This window comes from Protopterus annectens, chromosome 3.part1 (genome assembly GCF_019279795.1).
Source record: "Protopterus annectens isolate FY-2018-M chromosome 3.part1, PAN1.0, whole genome shotgun sequence".
Classification (NCBI taxonomy): domain Eukaryota; kingdom Metazoa; phylum Chordata; order Ceratodontiformes; family Protopteridae; genus Protopterus; species Protopterus annectens.
Window position 1 is genome coordinate 85,012,788 of NC_056732.1, and position 15,134 is coordinate 85,027,921.

General features: G+C 37.3%; 1 protein-coding gene across 1 annotated transcript in view; it reads right to left on the reverse strand.

The window, feature by feature from the left end:
- Positions 1 to 620: 620 nt before the first annotated feature.
- The window catches only part of LOC122797636 (fer-1-like protein 6), a 164,050-nt gene continuing 149,536 nt past the window's right edge, over positions 621 to 15,134 (reverse strand). The window contains exon 4 of the mRNA XM_044066181.1: positions 621 to 968. Coding sequence (XP_043922116.1) covers positions 788 to 968 — 181 coding nt within the window. The 3' untranslated portion in view covers positions 621 to 787. The remainder of the gene's footprint in view (positions 969 to 15,134) is intronic.

The window sequence follows — 15,134 nt, forward strand, 5'->3', positions numbered from 1 at the left end:
ACAACAGGTATATTACTAGAATAGAGGTTAGTATATCATGCTGAAGCTCAAGGCCTAAGATGTGTGAGACATCGAAGCAAAGATTTTGTTCTATTGACGCTTTACTCACACGTGCCAAGTCCTTTTCCATCTACATCCCTTGCACACACACGTCATTTCCTTTCTGTAAAGGTGCACTCCTCATTATCTCAGATGCTACCAAATCTTTAACCAGAACCACCATCGTTTTACATCTATACTCACACGTGTCTCTGATGCTAGAGATGGAAAATATTAATACCAGACAAGACAGCTGATTAGTCATGTGACAACAGGTTTAGGTGAATAAGATCCCAATCTAAATAATGGCACTACACATCGCAGCAAATTATGAATACATAAATAAATGTCTCAGTTCAATTTCAATAAACATTATATTGCATTATATTCCATTTTATTTAAGCAGGGAAAACATTAATCAGATAAAAAATATTGTAGCGTTGTCATTATGACAAATGCAGTTTGTTAAAATTGTGTAACAGTTTTACACAAAACTTAAACAAAAAATGGATTAAAATAATATTCAACTTACTATTTATTTTAATAATGTTATATCAATAAATAATGTTTGCTGACGGTTATTTCACTTCAGTGAAAACATACAGAAAGAAAATGCTGTCATTTAAATTTAAATTTTATTCTCTTTGCCTTAGTTATTAAACACAAAAATCCAGAAACTAATATCATTCATCAGTTTGGGCTGTCCATATCTAAATGGGTACAAATCACAGTACATAAGTCATTCACCTTACCCATTAACAATTTTATGCGATATGGCTTGAGGTAAGGTATAACACACAAGGAAAAAGAATAATGCCAGAAAGAAGCAGAGAAGAACAATGATTATATACTTCTTGTAGTTTTTCCAGAATACGGAAAACATGGACCTGATGTTCGCACACATCATTGAGAGAAACATATCTGGACGACTGTGGGAAAGAAGAACAGAATATAGTTAGAACATCACATCTACAAAATGTTAAAACAAATAAAAAAATATTTGCTTTTCTTTGTTTCTTATCTGCTATAATGTTCTTGGAATGTGATGTATTTTGATGCTCAAGGCTTACTCATATAAATGTAATAGTACAACTGAGCATCTATTAATTTTGCTCCTTAAACTGCCTTTTCAATAGTATTACTAAAAAGCACAAGTGCATGAAAGGAGATGGGAAGCATCTGTATACCTCATGAAAGAGGCATGACTGGCTGTTTCATCTAAACAAACAGCAGACATTGCCCTTTAGTTCTTTCTTTATTATTTATACATTTCTTAACAGGATGGATGGGCTGGATAAGTGACCTTTTTCACCCACAACCTGGGGCACAAACATAAAACAAACAATGAGGCAACAGTAATGAACACTGGAAAGCTCTGGAGAACACAATAGACAATCACAATGGAGTAAGAACAGTAAGTACAATAATGTGCTTTTAGTATATATAAGGGTGCATAACCAATTTTAGTGAGCAGAGAACGAGACGTTGGATAATTTAACTGGATGCATACGTAAGGCATGATTCAATGGCTATTAATATATATGCAGTGCAGTTTATCAGAATGTTTAAAGTCGGATAGTATAAGTTTAAATATGTGGTGTTATTATACATAATTGCACATTTTTAAAAATACTTTATAAACATAATAAGAACAAGTAGTTAAACCTAGTAAGGCCTACTAGATACAAAGCTGCAGTATTGCATGCTGGGGAACTATTGAGAAGGCAGGAATTAGAGAACAAAAGTGGTAGGACAGAATTCTGCAGCACTATGAAATGTTGTGCTTGCACAGTATTAATACATTTGGGCATCTACACTTATGTTATGGAGTCTCATTGTATGATATTTATGTGTTAATCTGCAAACAGGGTTCTGCACCTTAAATGCCAAAGTACAGATTGTGTTGGTTATACACACCTTTGTCTGGAACCATAAAAGGAGCATTGAGCAGAATATAGGAGTGCTGATTGATATTAATCACAAAAACAAGATACAAATAAAATTTCAACTAGTCTAGAAACAGTAACAAAGAAGTGTGCTACAATTTCTGAAGGAATAAGTGAAAACAGTGGTGGCTCGTGATATAGGACTGCAGCCCCCCAGCTGTGACCACACAATGGTACATTCCTAGATTTCCTACATAACATAATCCGGACTGCTACCTTCCCAGTCTGGGTTCAGGAAGAAGGCAGCAGACTGCTAATTTCCCAGAAGTCTGTGCGGTAGGACCGCATAGACTGGAAGGGGATCGGACTGCAAGGTCTGCAGTCTTAAATGTTAGAAAGAGCAACATGAACTGGAAATTAGACCCTTCAGGCAGGTTGATGCCTTGGCTTGAAGTTAGCTGTGTAATTATTGCTGCCTTGAAAGATTATTGCTGCCAGGAAACTAAAGCTACAGAGTTAGCTATCTGGGCTGCTGCTGCTGCCATTTGCTGTGTCTTGGACAGAAGTGAACAAAGCTACAGGTAGCTGTTGTGTTAACGCAGCTGATTATTACTGCTATGAACAGAGATTTGTAACTGCCTTGCTGTGTGTGTCATTATTGCTGCTGGGTTAACGGCTAGTCTGCTACAGAGTTAGCTGTCTCAGATGCTTCTGTGAATGGAGTGTGCTGTGTCTTAGACAGAGTTATGTGGAAGTGAACAAAGGTACAGATAGCTGCTGTGTTAACATGGCTGATTAGTACTGGTGTGTGTGTGTGTGTGTGTGTGTGTGTGTGTGTGTGTGTGTGTGTGTGTGTGTGTGTGTGTGTGTGTGTGTGTGTGTGTAATACCCCAGTTGCTTCATACTGGTGGCCAGAGAGAACCTGTGTGTGATTAGAGATCAGGCTTGAACCCTGTACCTTGAGTGCAGGTAACAACAGCCTGAATTTCCTACCCACCACCATTTCTGAAATTTTTATGGATGTTTTGTCTCATATTTTGTTCTCTTCTATTCCTCATAACATTTGTGGTTTCTGAATGTTTAAATCCTTAGGTAGCTGATGGTGCAGTGGTAGCATTGTCGCCTCAAACTACAGGTTTTCTGGTTTGATTCTTGGCTGGGGTGTCTTCTGTATCGAGTCTGCATGTCCTCTCTGTGGGCTTGTTGTTGAGTCCTCCCATGTTACAAAGACATGTGTCTGCCTTATTTCTCTCTGGGCCTCGCTAATATTGTTTTTTGTTGCAAGTCAGACTTTCCTGGTTAACAAATGTTAAATAAATAAAATTGACAGGCATTTGAATTTCAGACTTCATATTCTTCAGAAAGTACATAGTAACACACAATCTTTTATTCAATCAATTTTCTATGTTTATAAGATGAACATTTGAAATTTGTCCATATTTTTGGGACTGTATTCCCCCATTATTGGCTTCATCCAGGTTTTTTGTGCTAAGGTCGAGAACTGAATTCACTGAATATTTTTGAGAGCTGTATTCCCCCATTACTGGGTTTGTCCAGGAGTTTTTTGCTAAGATGTTGACAGCTATGGTGAGAACTGATTTCACTAAATGGTAGCCATTTAAGTTTCAGTCTTCCTCTCTTTCGTCAAACAGCTGATTTGGCATAGTGGTATGTTACTCTGAGTGTTTTGCATAGGGACCTGGGTTCAAGACTGGGCAGTAAAATGTTTGGTGGTAAAACAGCATATTTTTTTATTCTAGCAACTTTCCAAGATTATACAAGCAATGTTTAATGTGTCCCTGGTTTTTGGGCTTTTGTCCCTCCCAATAAAGTTTGGCTTTTTCCAGATTTCTTGTGCTGTGAAGTTGAGAGATACAGTTGAGTATCGAGTAGATTTTACAAGTAGCTGAGAGCTGTAGGGGAAGAGAAATTTAGTGATACTTATGCTGATCATTATTATTAGCACAACAGGTAGTGTACTTGCTTTTGATGCAGAGGACTGTAGGTTCTAGTCCCACAGGTAGTGGATGCTGCCGTACTAAGAATATCCTTTTGGTGAAGATACCTAGTAACTATGAACCTGTTATCAGTTTGCCATCCATTTCCTATTGCAATATTACTAACTTATCTTTTTTTTTATGTAGCATAGGCAATTTATTCCTCAGGGGCAACAGGCACTTTATTTATAGATGAAACAATGAAATATAAAGTTGTTTGCTAGCAGCAAGCTCTTAATTAGTTACAGATCTCTTTAATGTGGAATTATTTAGATGACTTACTTCTGCAGAAATTGTGCATACTTAGTGATACTGGTGGATTTTTTATGATGGAAATGTTCTCAAATTGGCAGTTTTGTCATTATTGGTGCATGCATTTTGTTTCATTGTTTACTGGAAAAATGTTCAAAACAAATTTAAAACGCTCTCTAACAACTGTACTGTATTATACAAGGAATATAATTTAATACAATCGGGAAGGTGTATCACACAACACATGTGTTTTGTGTGCAAGGGGCCTATCATTTGAAAACAGCCCAAAAAGTTAATCTTTATATTACCCAAATGTATTTTCTTTGAATGTGAATTTCAGTGCTGCTTCAATGAATGTGAGTTTCAGGGGCAGACTTTTAATGCCAAGTCTATTTTCATTGTGAGACTGCATTGCTTTGTTCAGCAGAGGTCTTAATGGTTGTGCTGTAAAATACAAAATAAAACTTTCAAATGAAATCCAAATAATTGTAGAAGTAAAGCAGTATGCACATTTCAGTGTTTATGGTAAATGGGGTGAAATAGCCAAGTAATGGGACATTGGAGTGGCTGCAGGGGGTGTCTCCATTCAACCATGATTTTGTGAGGGGGAAGGATGGCAAACTCAGACAGCCCCAGCTCGGCTGAACTATACCGCTCAACTGTCCAGATTTTCATAGAATGAATTGCTTTTTGCTTCTTATTTTTAGTTTGTCTGGCAAATCATTTAGGAATTAAGTCAGTAAATAATGACAAGACATTGAGTTTAAGACTTCTTAACCTTCAGAAAAATGCATGCTAAAGCAAGACCTGTTGCTCTAACAACTAAGTTTATACAAGAGCAATTTTTACTACTGTTTGTATGTTCCCCCAATATATTTGGCCTTGTCCAGATTTCCTGTGTTAACAGGTTGAGAGGTACGTGCAAATCTTTATAGAATTGGGCATATCCAAACCTCTCAACTGTCCCCGATTTTGGCTCAAAATGCTGCTCTCCCTCTAATAATCCCTCCGCAAAATGGCAATTTTGGAAGAAAACATGGAGGGTTTACAATTAATAAATAACTGTAATAACCAGAGTTATAGATTACTTTTATTTCAGAAATGCATGTAGATTCATTTATTTTGTCAGCTGCTCAAGCTAACAGTACTCATATTAAAAAGTGCGCCTTTGACAGGTTCCCAGCTGTATTGTGTGGCTATATTATATTTTTGCATCACATTTTTGGTCCATTTTTCATAAATATTGTCCTTATTTTGGGGCCTTTATCCCACTTCTGTGTATGGCTTTGTCTAGATTTCTTGCTCTGAGGTTGAGAGGTATGACAAATGTGTCAGGGCCATCACAGTCAGACAGAGACATTTCAAGTTGTGACATACTTGTTGCACCCCACTCCCCCATGTAGTGTGACTCTGGATGTGTCCAAGCAAGGCAAGGAGCAGTTATGCAGTGTAAGTGTGCAGAGTACCCCCCCATCCAAGGTAGACACAAGTACTACAGTGGCTTTTCATCTGTCCTTGCTTGATTTTGCAGAATGTTCTGGTTTTCTGTCATATTTTTACCGTTGATTATGCTTCTTATTATTCAGAAAGTGCCCGTTGCTCTGTGTTTAACTAGCAATGCTTTCATGACCATCAGGTAAGCTTGTCTGAAATTGTAAGATGCAAGTAAGCTTTAATAAGCATACTGTTAAAGAATTACCAGCATTGAAAGATTTTTTGTTGTTGCCATGCAGAGAATATTTACATAACTAGATAACGTATAAGCCTTGGGTATTGAAATGCATATGACAGTATTTGTAATAAAGGACAGAATTACAGTACTTTAAGAAGCTCATTACCTTTGTTGGAGACTTGCAATCCTCTTTGCAGGCTTTAACCATAAACTAAACAGAATGCCAATCTATCATGTGTGGTCCATAACCTGTGCAGTAATCCTTTAAGCAATGTATCTTGAGCCTTATTCTTGTTTGCTGTTCATTTTTTACTTTGATCATGTTTTTCCCAATGAAACAAGTAGATAGTTGTTGTCAGGCAGCAGGTCTTTTTTGGATAAGAAACATTTTTACAAGTGGGGGTATCACAGAGATTGTTACTTTCAGCATGTTACTTGGTACTTTAATAAAGCTGAATATAAATTATAATTAGAACTGCAGTGCAAGGAGAAGTGGTTTGAGTTGAGTGCTGCTTGTTTGTCTTGTACTTGATTTTGATTGGCATTCCAGTAATCTATTTAAAAAGTAATTTATTTGTTCATGCCTCACAACCTTTTTGTTTCCATCTAGATATTAAGTAAGCTGTCATGCAGCCAATGCATTGAAATATTTTTTTTTCTTCTACGCTTCACATTTTCTTGATTGGACTCTCATAATGATGGTTTGGCACCCAGGGCAGCGTATTTAATTAAAGTTCCAGTTTTTGTGGTTTTCAGTATAGCCCCACCCCTTTTCTGGTTGGCCACACCCCTTCTCATTGGCCCCACCCGTTCCGCTGTTTCCTGCAGCCCCCCCCTTCGATTTGAAGTCACCAGCTGCCACTGAGTGAAAAATAAACAGTGCAATCATCCAGCCTTGATTATCAGTAGAGTCCTATGCAAACAAAATGAGAAGTATTTCAACATGACTTGTTTACTTTTCATGACTTAAGGCTTGGATGAGATCACTGGCATATGAGTCAAATACCTATGAATACTCAAGGTGTATGTCACAGCTTCACTGCTCTTATGATTCTTTTAGCTGAGGTTCAATTCTCAAAGCTAACACCAAGTTAATAAAAGAGATAAAATTAATGAACTAAACCCAGAGATGGCAGGTAAATCAAATAGTCTGGTTACCCATGATAGAATAGCTTTATGGCTGCAGCTACAATGGCAGCAGCTTTAGAAGTAATGTGACAACATGGAAGACGTAGCTAGAATTTCAAAGAAGCAGACTCATGAGCACAGGAGCATGGCACACACTATCAGAGACTGCTACAGAGTCAACTCTCAAGCCAAGTGAGACACAGCTCAATAACATCTCTGTCTGTAAAGGCACTTGCATAGATTTTCACAGAATGTCATGTTAGCAGGGTGTCCATAAACCAGTGAAAGCAAAGTACATGCCAGACAGACTACTAGCATTAACTGTAGCATTATCCACTGTTAACTTTAACTTAGGCCTACTACTTTCTCAGACTAGTGTATCATACAATATTTCTAGTGGATGACTATGATAGAACTGTAGTTGCCACATAAGGTATGTATTTAAAAGTATTTCAACAAATATTGGAGCAGATATTCCTGTTTTGTGCTACAGGGTTACTTGGGAAGAAAGAAAAGTCTCATATTTTATCATGGCTACTTCAAATATACTTTAGCCCTGTCTATATTTGGTACTGTAAGCTCAAGTTATGGCTACAGTGTTATACCCATTTTCTTTACTGGTTCATAGGAGTAAAAGCCGCTGCTTATGTTGTCTAAATGTATCATAGTAAAAAAGCATTTAGCACCTACAGTAAATTCAGTACTTATGTTTCATGAAATACCTGTTCCAATAACCCCTATAATTTTTTTTCCAACAAGAAGCAAAAAACTATATTTGAACACATAGCATTCTCATGTTTGACCTTGTTACTGTCTGACGAAAAATGTCTTCCCCCTTTCACTATTATGTCTTCTCATCTTATCAACAGCATTATTTCTATGGGAAGCTGCCTACTGTATAACTTAAACATCAAGGTACTGTATTAAAAATCACTTTGGATGTAGTTAAGAACATGGATATGATATGAACTTCTGTCAGAAAGATGTTCAATATTTATCCTAAAACCTAGGTTGCCAGTCTTAAATAAAGGTATTTCAGTCTGTACACATAAAATCTATAAAATGGATAGCTTCCATAAAGTTTGTACAAAAAAAACTAAAAAAGTGCACACTGACATCTTTACCAGGGTCATAGGTCACTAGAGTCGAAACAAAACAGTCAGGTCATCCTTAACATTACAGAGATAACTGACAATACAATGCACTGCTTGGAAATTAGATCTAGTTAGTATCTCTCTCTCTCTCTCTCTCTCTCTCTCTCTCTATATATATATATATATATATTTATAACTTAGTAACAATATCAGAATGGAAGAATAACAGAAATGTTTTTGTGTTTCTTCCAAAAGAAAGTAGGGGTTCATTGACTGTATCAGCTGAAGACATCTGAAAGAATTCACTGTTAATGCAAGTATACTGCTAATAATCTGTGGCGGAATTTATACTGTAAATCACGTGGTTCTGGGGGACATTTGGTGTCTATGTGATATTGAAGCTGCACTCTGTTAGCTGGGATTAAATATCCCAATAACCAGGATAAGATGCATGTGAGGTGTTGCTGGCATAATAATAGCTTCCACATTCAGTCTTTCTATTTAGCTTTTAGAGATTCCAGATATTCTCATTCTGTTGCAAGCAACTGAATCTTCACATTTTACCGATTTACATGTTGTCACGCACCTTACATTTACTATAGAAGCACTCACTTCAATAATATTCTGTTTCTTAATTTTTTTAAACTATTGAATTTAAAATCTTATTATATGTCTTCAAACAATTCTTGCTTGGTTAAATATTCTTTTATCATATTAAATAATTTCATCATATTAGGTCAGCACAATGGTGCAGCCATTAGCATTGTTGCCTCACAGCAAGAGGTTCTCTGGTTTAATTCTTAGCTGGGGTGCCTTCTGTTTGAAGTCTGCATGTCCTCTCTGTGTTTGCGTTGGTATCATCTGGGTGCTCTGGTTTCCTCCCAAATTCCAAAGACATACATCTGGAACATTTCTCTCCAGGTCTCTGCTGAAAACAGACTCTGTCCCAGTCAGACTTTCCCAGTAAACAAATGTTAAATAAATAAAGTTCTTATGGAAGTTGCTTAAATTATTCTGAATATGAGACAAGAGTATGTAGCTGTTATCTTATAGATTTTTTATGGTTTCTTTAAGTATTTACTTAATTGTGATAATATATAATTAATTATGATTTTTAATTTGATTCATGTTATTCTGTGAAATGTGTGGTTTCAGTGTCCAAGCAACATTAACCATGTTGCCTACATTCAAAATTACTCACTCTGTAGCGGGTTATTATTTATACACAGATGCTTGTTACATGTTTTCAAACTCCACATTTTTGTGCTAAGAAAGGATGCATTTCATAATATAGTTACTAACTTACCTAAACAGAAAATGATTTTGAGATGTGCAGCTGCTTGCAAAAAAATAATATTTTATTGACGTTGTGTATTCCTTGTTACATTTAACATCTTTCTTTAATACTACACTTTTATTGATGACACTGATAATGTTGATTCCAAAAGACATATATTGCTTTAGTTTAGGGCTTAAAGGCTATGGATGATGAAGGTCAAAAGTATGGATAGAGTGGACATTTGGAAGGGATATTCATGATTATGATTTGTGGCCATGGCTCAGTTAAACAATTATGCTTTTCTTGGTTTTCCATTCTGCTAGCTGATGTATGACATGAGTCTCTGCACCTGAGTTCTGCATTGGGAATTTGAATAGCATTTCTAAGCTAGCTGTACCATGGATTGTGTTGATTGTGACCAGTACTAATGCGCTGTTAATGTATTCATTTCATCTTAGACAGTTTAGCTAGGTGCTGCTTTGAAAAGTTAAACCATGTCTTATGTGTAGAAACTGAAGATCTAGTGTACCTGCTTTTCACTTTGTTGCTCTACATCATTTGCTGATTGTGTCACCTGAGGAATTGCAAAGCGAGGGTGTAGCCAGGCATATTATTTGTACTCTACTGAGTACATTTTTTTCTGTGCATCATATCAACATGGCTTATTTTCAGGTCATGTTATGTCTACAATTGTCTAAATGAATCAGTTTAATAACAGGTGCAATATTGCTGATCTAAAAACAATATTTTAATAATTTTGGGGCATCAGCTAAAAATGTTACTTACATTTATTAAGTGCTTGAGGGTCAGTATTTTGAGAGATTTGTCGATTTTTAAGTGATAGGTGTCTAATGTGGATAGAAATGATGGTGTGAGGAACTATAGTGTAATCTGGCTTTATGTACCATGGGGGAGGTAACGTGTCATATGGTTTATCTTGGTAGCTATCTGTGCCCAAGTTAAAAGACAGATGTGTGGAGAAACAAAGATGAGGGGTCACATGATTACATTTATATTCTTTAACATCGTAATTTCTGAATCTCACGTGTAAAATGAAGGTTAACGTGGTTTTTGCCATAATTCTGATGTTCTGATAGGAGTCCTAACTGGTGAATTATGACTGCTTTTTAAGGAATATATCATCATTTGCATCTGAGATGTGCTGTGTGTTGTGTGAGTTCCAAAACTTTTATCGGTGTGCCTTATATCATATGGTTAATATATAATATATATTTATGCGTGTGTGTGTGTGTGTGTGTGTGTGTGTGTGTGTGTGTGTGTGTGTGTCTTTGTGTGTGCATGTATGTGTGTGAATATGTTTATGTGTGTGTATGTTTGTGTATATACATATATATATATATATATATATATGTATATATATATATATATATATATATATACATATATATATATATATATATACAGAGAGAGAGATTTTATCTGTATATATATATGTACATAAATATATATATATATATATATATATATATATATATTTTTTTTTTTTTTTCCTAACCCCTTATTGTTAACAATATACTTTTTATACCTTATTAGAAGTGTGGTAAAAAGAAAGTTCATTCACCTTGTGCCTTACCCCCAAACAACTCATACATTCAAGAGCATTGAAAGAAAAGACCAATAACTTCACCTATTTGGCATGAATATCACTTTTAGCCATATGGGCTGTAGAGCATAAGACACAAGGACTTGCTCTTCATGTAGTGAAAGGTAGGTATGTAAAGGTGACAAAAGTCACACAGTGACTACAGACTTCAGACATGGAAGGGGTGCTGCAAACTATGAATCTTTTGCTGTCTATGCATCACTACAAGATGATTGTATTACAATTAACCTTTTCATGTTACACATGTAGCAGAGGTGCAAACATGCATTTTGCTACACTGTAAGTCTATGGAAGGTCTGCAAAATATGCATCTTCACTGTTATTATTTAAATAATCTACATTTTCTTAATTTTTAAGTTTTTACTCAAAAGAATGTTAAAATATTTCTGCAATGTGAAAAGAATACCTGTGTTCATTTTTATTGCAAAAACAACATGGGCATTCTGCAGATTCCTCATATAGTTAAATAATAATTTCTGAACTCTGGAGCTCATGTGACACAGAGCCAGTGGTGTTTGTTCCTCATTGGTTAGTTACGTTGTGGTTAGAAAAGCACAGGGTAGAAAGCAGAGCTGTCCATCTGCCAGCTGTTGTTTTTAGTGCTGGATTTCTCAATTCATTTATAGATGTTCTTGAGATATAATCATTACAGTAGCATTACAATAGTGTTTGAGGATCATTTTGTATTTCCAGAATTGTCAGGTGTGGTAAAATATATTCTCTGTAAATACATATGCCATTCTCACATGCAGAATGTATTTGGTTAGAACAACAGCAGTAAAATACAGCTGTGTAGGAACTTAGAATAAATGTAGATAGCTCAGTGTGCTCACTGTTGCAGTATTGCTGACACTGGGATTGCTGCCATAGAAGGCCCAAAATTCGGCTTACCTTCCAGAGCTTTTTACCCTTTATCCTCTCTCTCTGGTAGCCACCCTCCCACCTGGACATCAGTACATCCTCACATCTGTGATATAAAATCGATATCTATCCATGCCATCTTTAATTCTTTCTTGTCCCGGTAAGAACAAGTAGCCAGCAGAAGCCAGAGCACCAGCCACTCAGATGAGCAATATCCCTAGGGATGACAGTCCAGCAAGAAAAACAAATCTCTCCTCCCTTGCATTAAGAAAGCTAGAGGAAGGAGTGTCCTTTATTGTTGGGATAGAGGGTAGATACAAATAAAGATGAGTGGGTACCCACCCCCAACCCAGGATGGCTGCTGAAAGGAAACAGAAGGAAGGGAAAAGATACACAATACTGTAACAGTAAATGTACTCAAATATCTACAATTATGGTATATTCCTACACAACCCTATGTATATCGCATTGTTCACATTGCAGAACTGCTGACTTTTGGGAGTCTGGCCCTGCACAAGTATGGGTTGTAACAGTCCTTGAAGGATGGCTGTGGCAAATGCTGCCCTGGATATAGAGGTGAAGAACAAGTTATGCGGGGTTGGAAAAGGTATAGATAGATGATCAGGTAGCTGCTTCCAAGATGGTGTGGGTGTTGTGCCCTCTAAGGAAGGCTATAGTGGCTGTTATTTTATTACTCTTGTATGGAGAAGGCTCTCATAAACCCTGATATGTTTTTTTTTTCCATGCAAGGAGTAATAGAAAGTGATGCAGTGAGATAGCCATTTTGAGACAGTCTGCTCTGAAACAGGCATGCCTTCTCTACCTTTAAAAAAAAGCAATGAATGACTGATGTAACATTTTTCACTTCTTCAGTCCTTCCTAGGTAAACTCTCAGTTGCTGATGCACATCTATAATATGCAAGACCCTTATTTCTTTGTTATGTGAGGTAAGGAAGAAAATCAGGATGCTGATGGCCTGATTTAATAAAACCTCTGTCACCAGCTTAGGCATGAAGATGGGGTTGATACATAGGCTTACCTATGAAAATGGGAAAAGGTTACCAGCACATGCACTTAGAATTCAGATATTCCCTTGGATGATGTTATGGCCACTTGGAAGCAGGCAAGTATTTGAGGAGGTGATGCAGATGTTGGCTTAAATGATGGTAGTCCTAATTTTTCTAACATATAGTTTGTCACATTGTGGGGAAAGATAAAGAAGACACATTGGCATAATAGATTCATATCACAATCCCTCACATCTGAAACAGGCTTCCACTACATGACAAGTACAGTAGCGTCCCTGCCACTTTCAAGGTAAACCTAGATAATTGGATGGGTAACATCAGATTCTCCCCTGGTCTATCTTGCATTGCTCTCCTTGAGGCTGGAGGGAACCTTTTAATGTGGATTATTAACTAGGCTTGTAAAAGTCTGCAGACTGATTATTTATGCTTACCTATGAATCTGTGAACCTGATATGCTCTTGACATGGGATACAAGAAGCCCTGAGGGTAAGGACTGATTCCGGTAATTAGTCCCATGATTCATGGCCAGCATGTACAAGATGTAAGACTGGGTTTCTCCTGCTTGTTGATGTACCACATAACAGTTGCATTGTCCATGAGCATATGCAGGATATTTAGCCGCATCTGTCTGAAGCATTTTTTGGCTAAAATTACAGCCTTCATCTCTTTAATATTTATGTGCCTTTCTTTTAGAAACTTGTTCCATGTTCCTTGAATCTGTAGTTTTCATAAGTGCACCCCTCCCAAACAGCATCTGACAATTGTCTGGAGTCAATGCTTAGGTTGCATGGAACCTTCTGACTGAGAGGGGCTCAGCTGTTTTGTCCATCAGAATGGATCTTTCATGCAATGCAGCAGAGAATAGGGCACTGCAGGCAGTGGGCATGCTGGCACCGTCTTTCTACAGGTACCACTGAGAGAGTGGGCATAATTGGCACCACCTTTCTACAGGTTCCACTGATTTTTTTTCTTGTGAAACCTTAACAGGAAGATAATTAGAAATGAGTAGACCATGCACTCCAGAGTCTTAAGAAATTATTAGGCAATAATAGGATTTTTCTGTTCTTCTAAATGAAATATGGTGTCAGAAATAGTAAGTTCTCTAAGGGGAGGAATACTCTTTGATTGGCATTGTCCAGAAAGGTACCCAGAAACTGGACTTGTTGGAAGGGTACTAGCTGTAATTTGGGCACATTTAGGGAGAGTCCCCCAGTCTACAAGTAGGCTGGGGTGAACTGCAGGGCAGTTCGCATCTCATCTTGGGAAGGTGCCTTAATCATGCAGTCATCTAAGCAGAAGTAGTTATGGATTACCTTGGTCCTGCAGAAAGCAATTAGTGGAGCAAGCCAATTTGTAAACACACTGGGTGCATTAGATAACCAAATGGCAAGGAGTAAATTAATAGTGTGTACCCCCTTTTTTGAATAAGGACATTTCTGCTTTATATGGTTATGGATATGAGGAGGTAGACATCCTTCAGGTGTAGGAAAGCCATGAATGCTTGAGTAAACAGGACAGGTATTAGGTCCTACAAAGTTAATATTTTGAACTTTGCCACTTGTAGACATTTGTTTAGCCCTGATAAGTCTAAAATCCACCCCCATGGGCTATTTGTGGAACTAGTAAGAGTACTGAGTAAGAGTCTCTGTATTCTTCCTGCCCTGGTAATCACTCTATAGCTCTCTGCCCCAGGCAGTCCAGTGGTACAGGTTTGATTAGGTGTCTGTGTTCTCTGGGCATTTAGAGAATGCCTGAGAACCTTGGTCATTTTGTGAACTGAACCCTGTAGCTCTTATCTCAAGATCCTTTGGACCCAGGTAGCTTGAGTGATTTTCCCATTCTTTCAGAAAGTGTATCAGACAATCCCCTATTTTTTGGTTAGGGATGGGAGAACAGCTGAGGAATAGGAAGGATGGAGTTGTGGTCGGATCAGACCTGTGTAGGTGAAGGGAAGAGAAAAACCCTCTCTCACTCTCTCCAGGCGTCCCCTCTTCCTCAGCATGATATTCTACGCTGAACTGGCCATTTATTCTCTTAGGATGTTTACCCTTGCCATGCCTTTTTACCTTTGATCATGGGCAGGAAGAGATGAAACAACTATTTCATTAACACTTGGTATTCTAATTTTCCTCCAGTTTTTTAAACACCTGTTGTACTAGTGCTCCAAGCAGCAGAACCTTATCTAATGGGACATTGAGAATGTGTGTTTTCACATGCTCTACAGGGTCTGATTTCACAGCCAGGCATAATTCTGTATGACAGACATGAATGCAC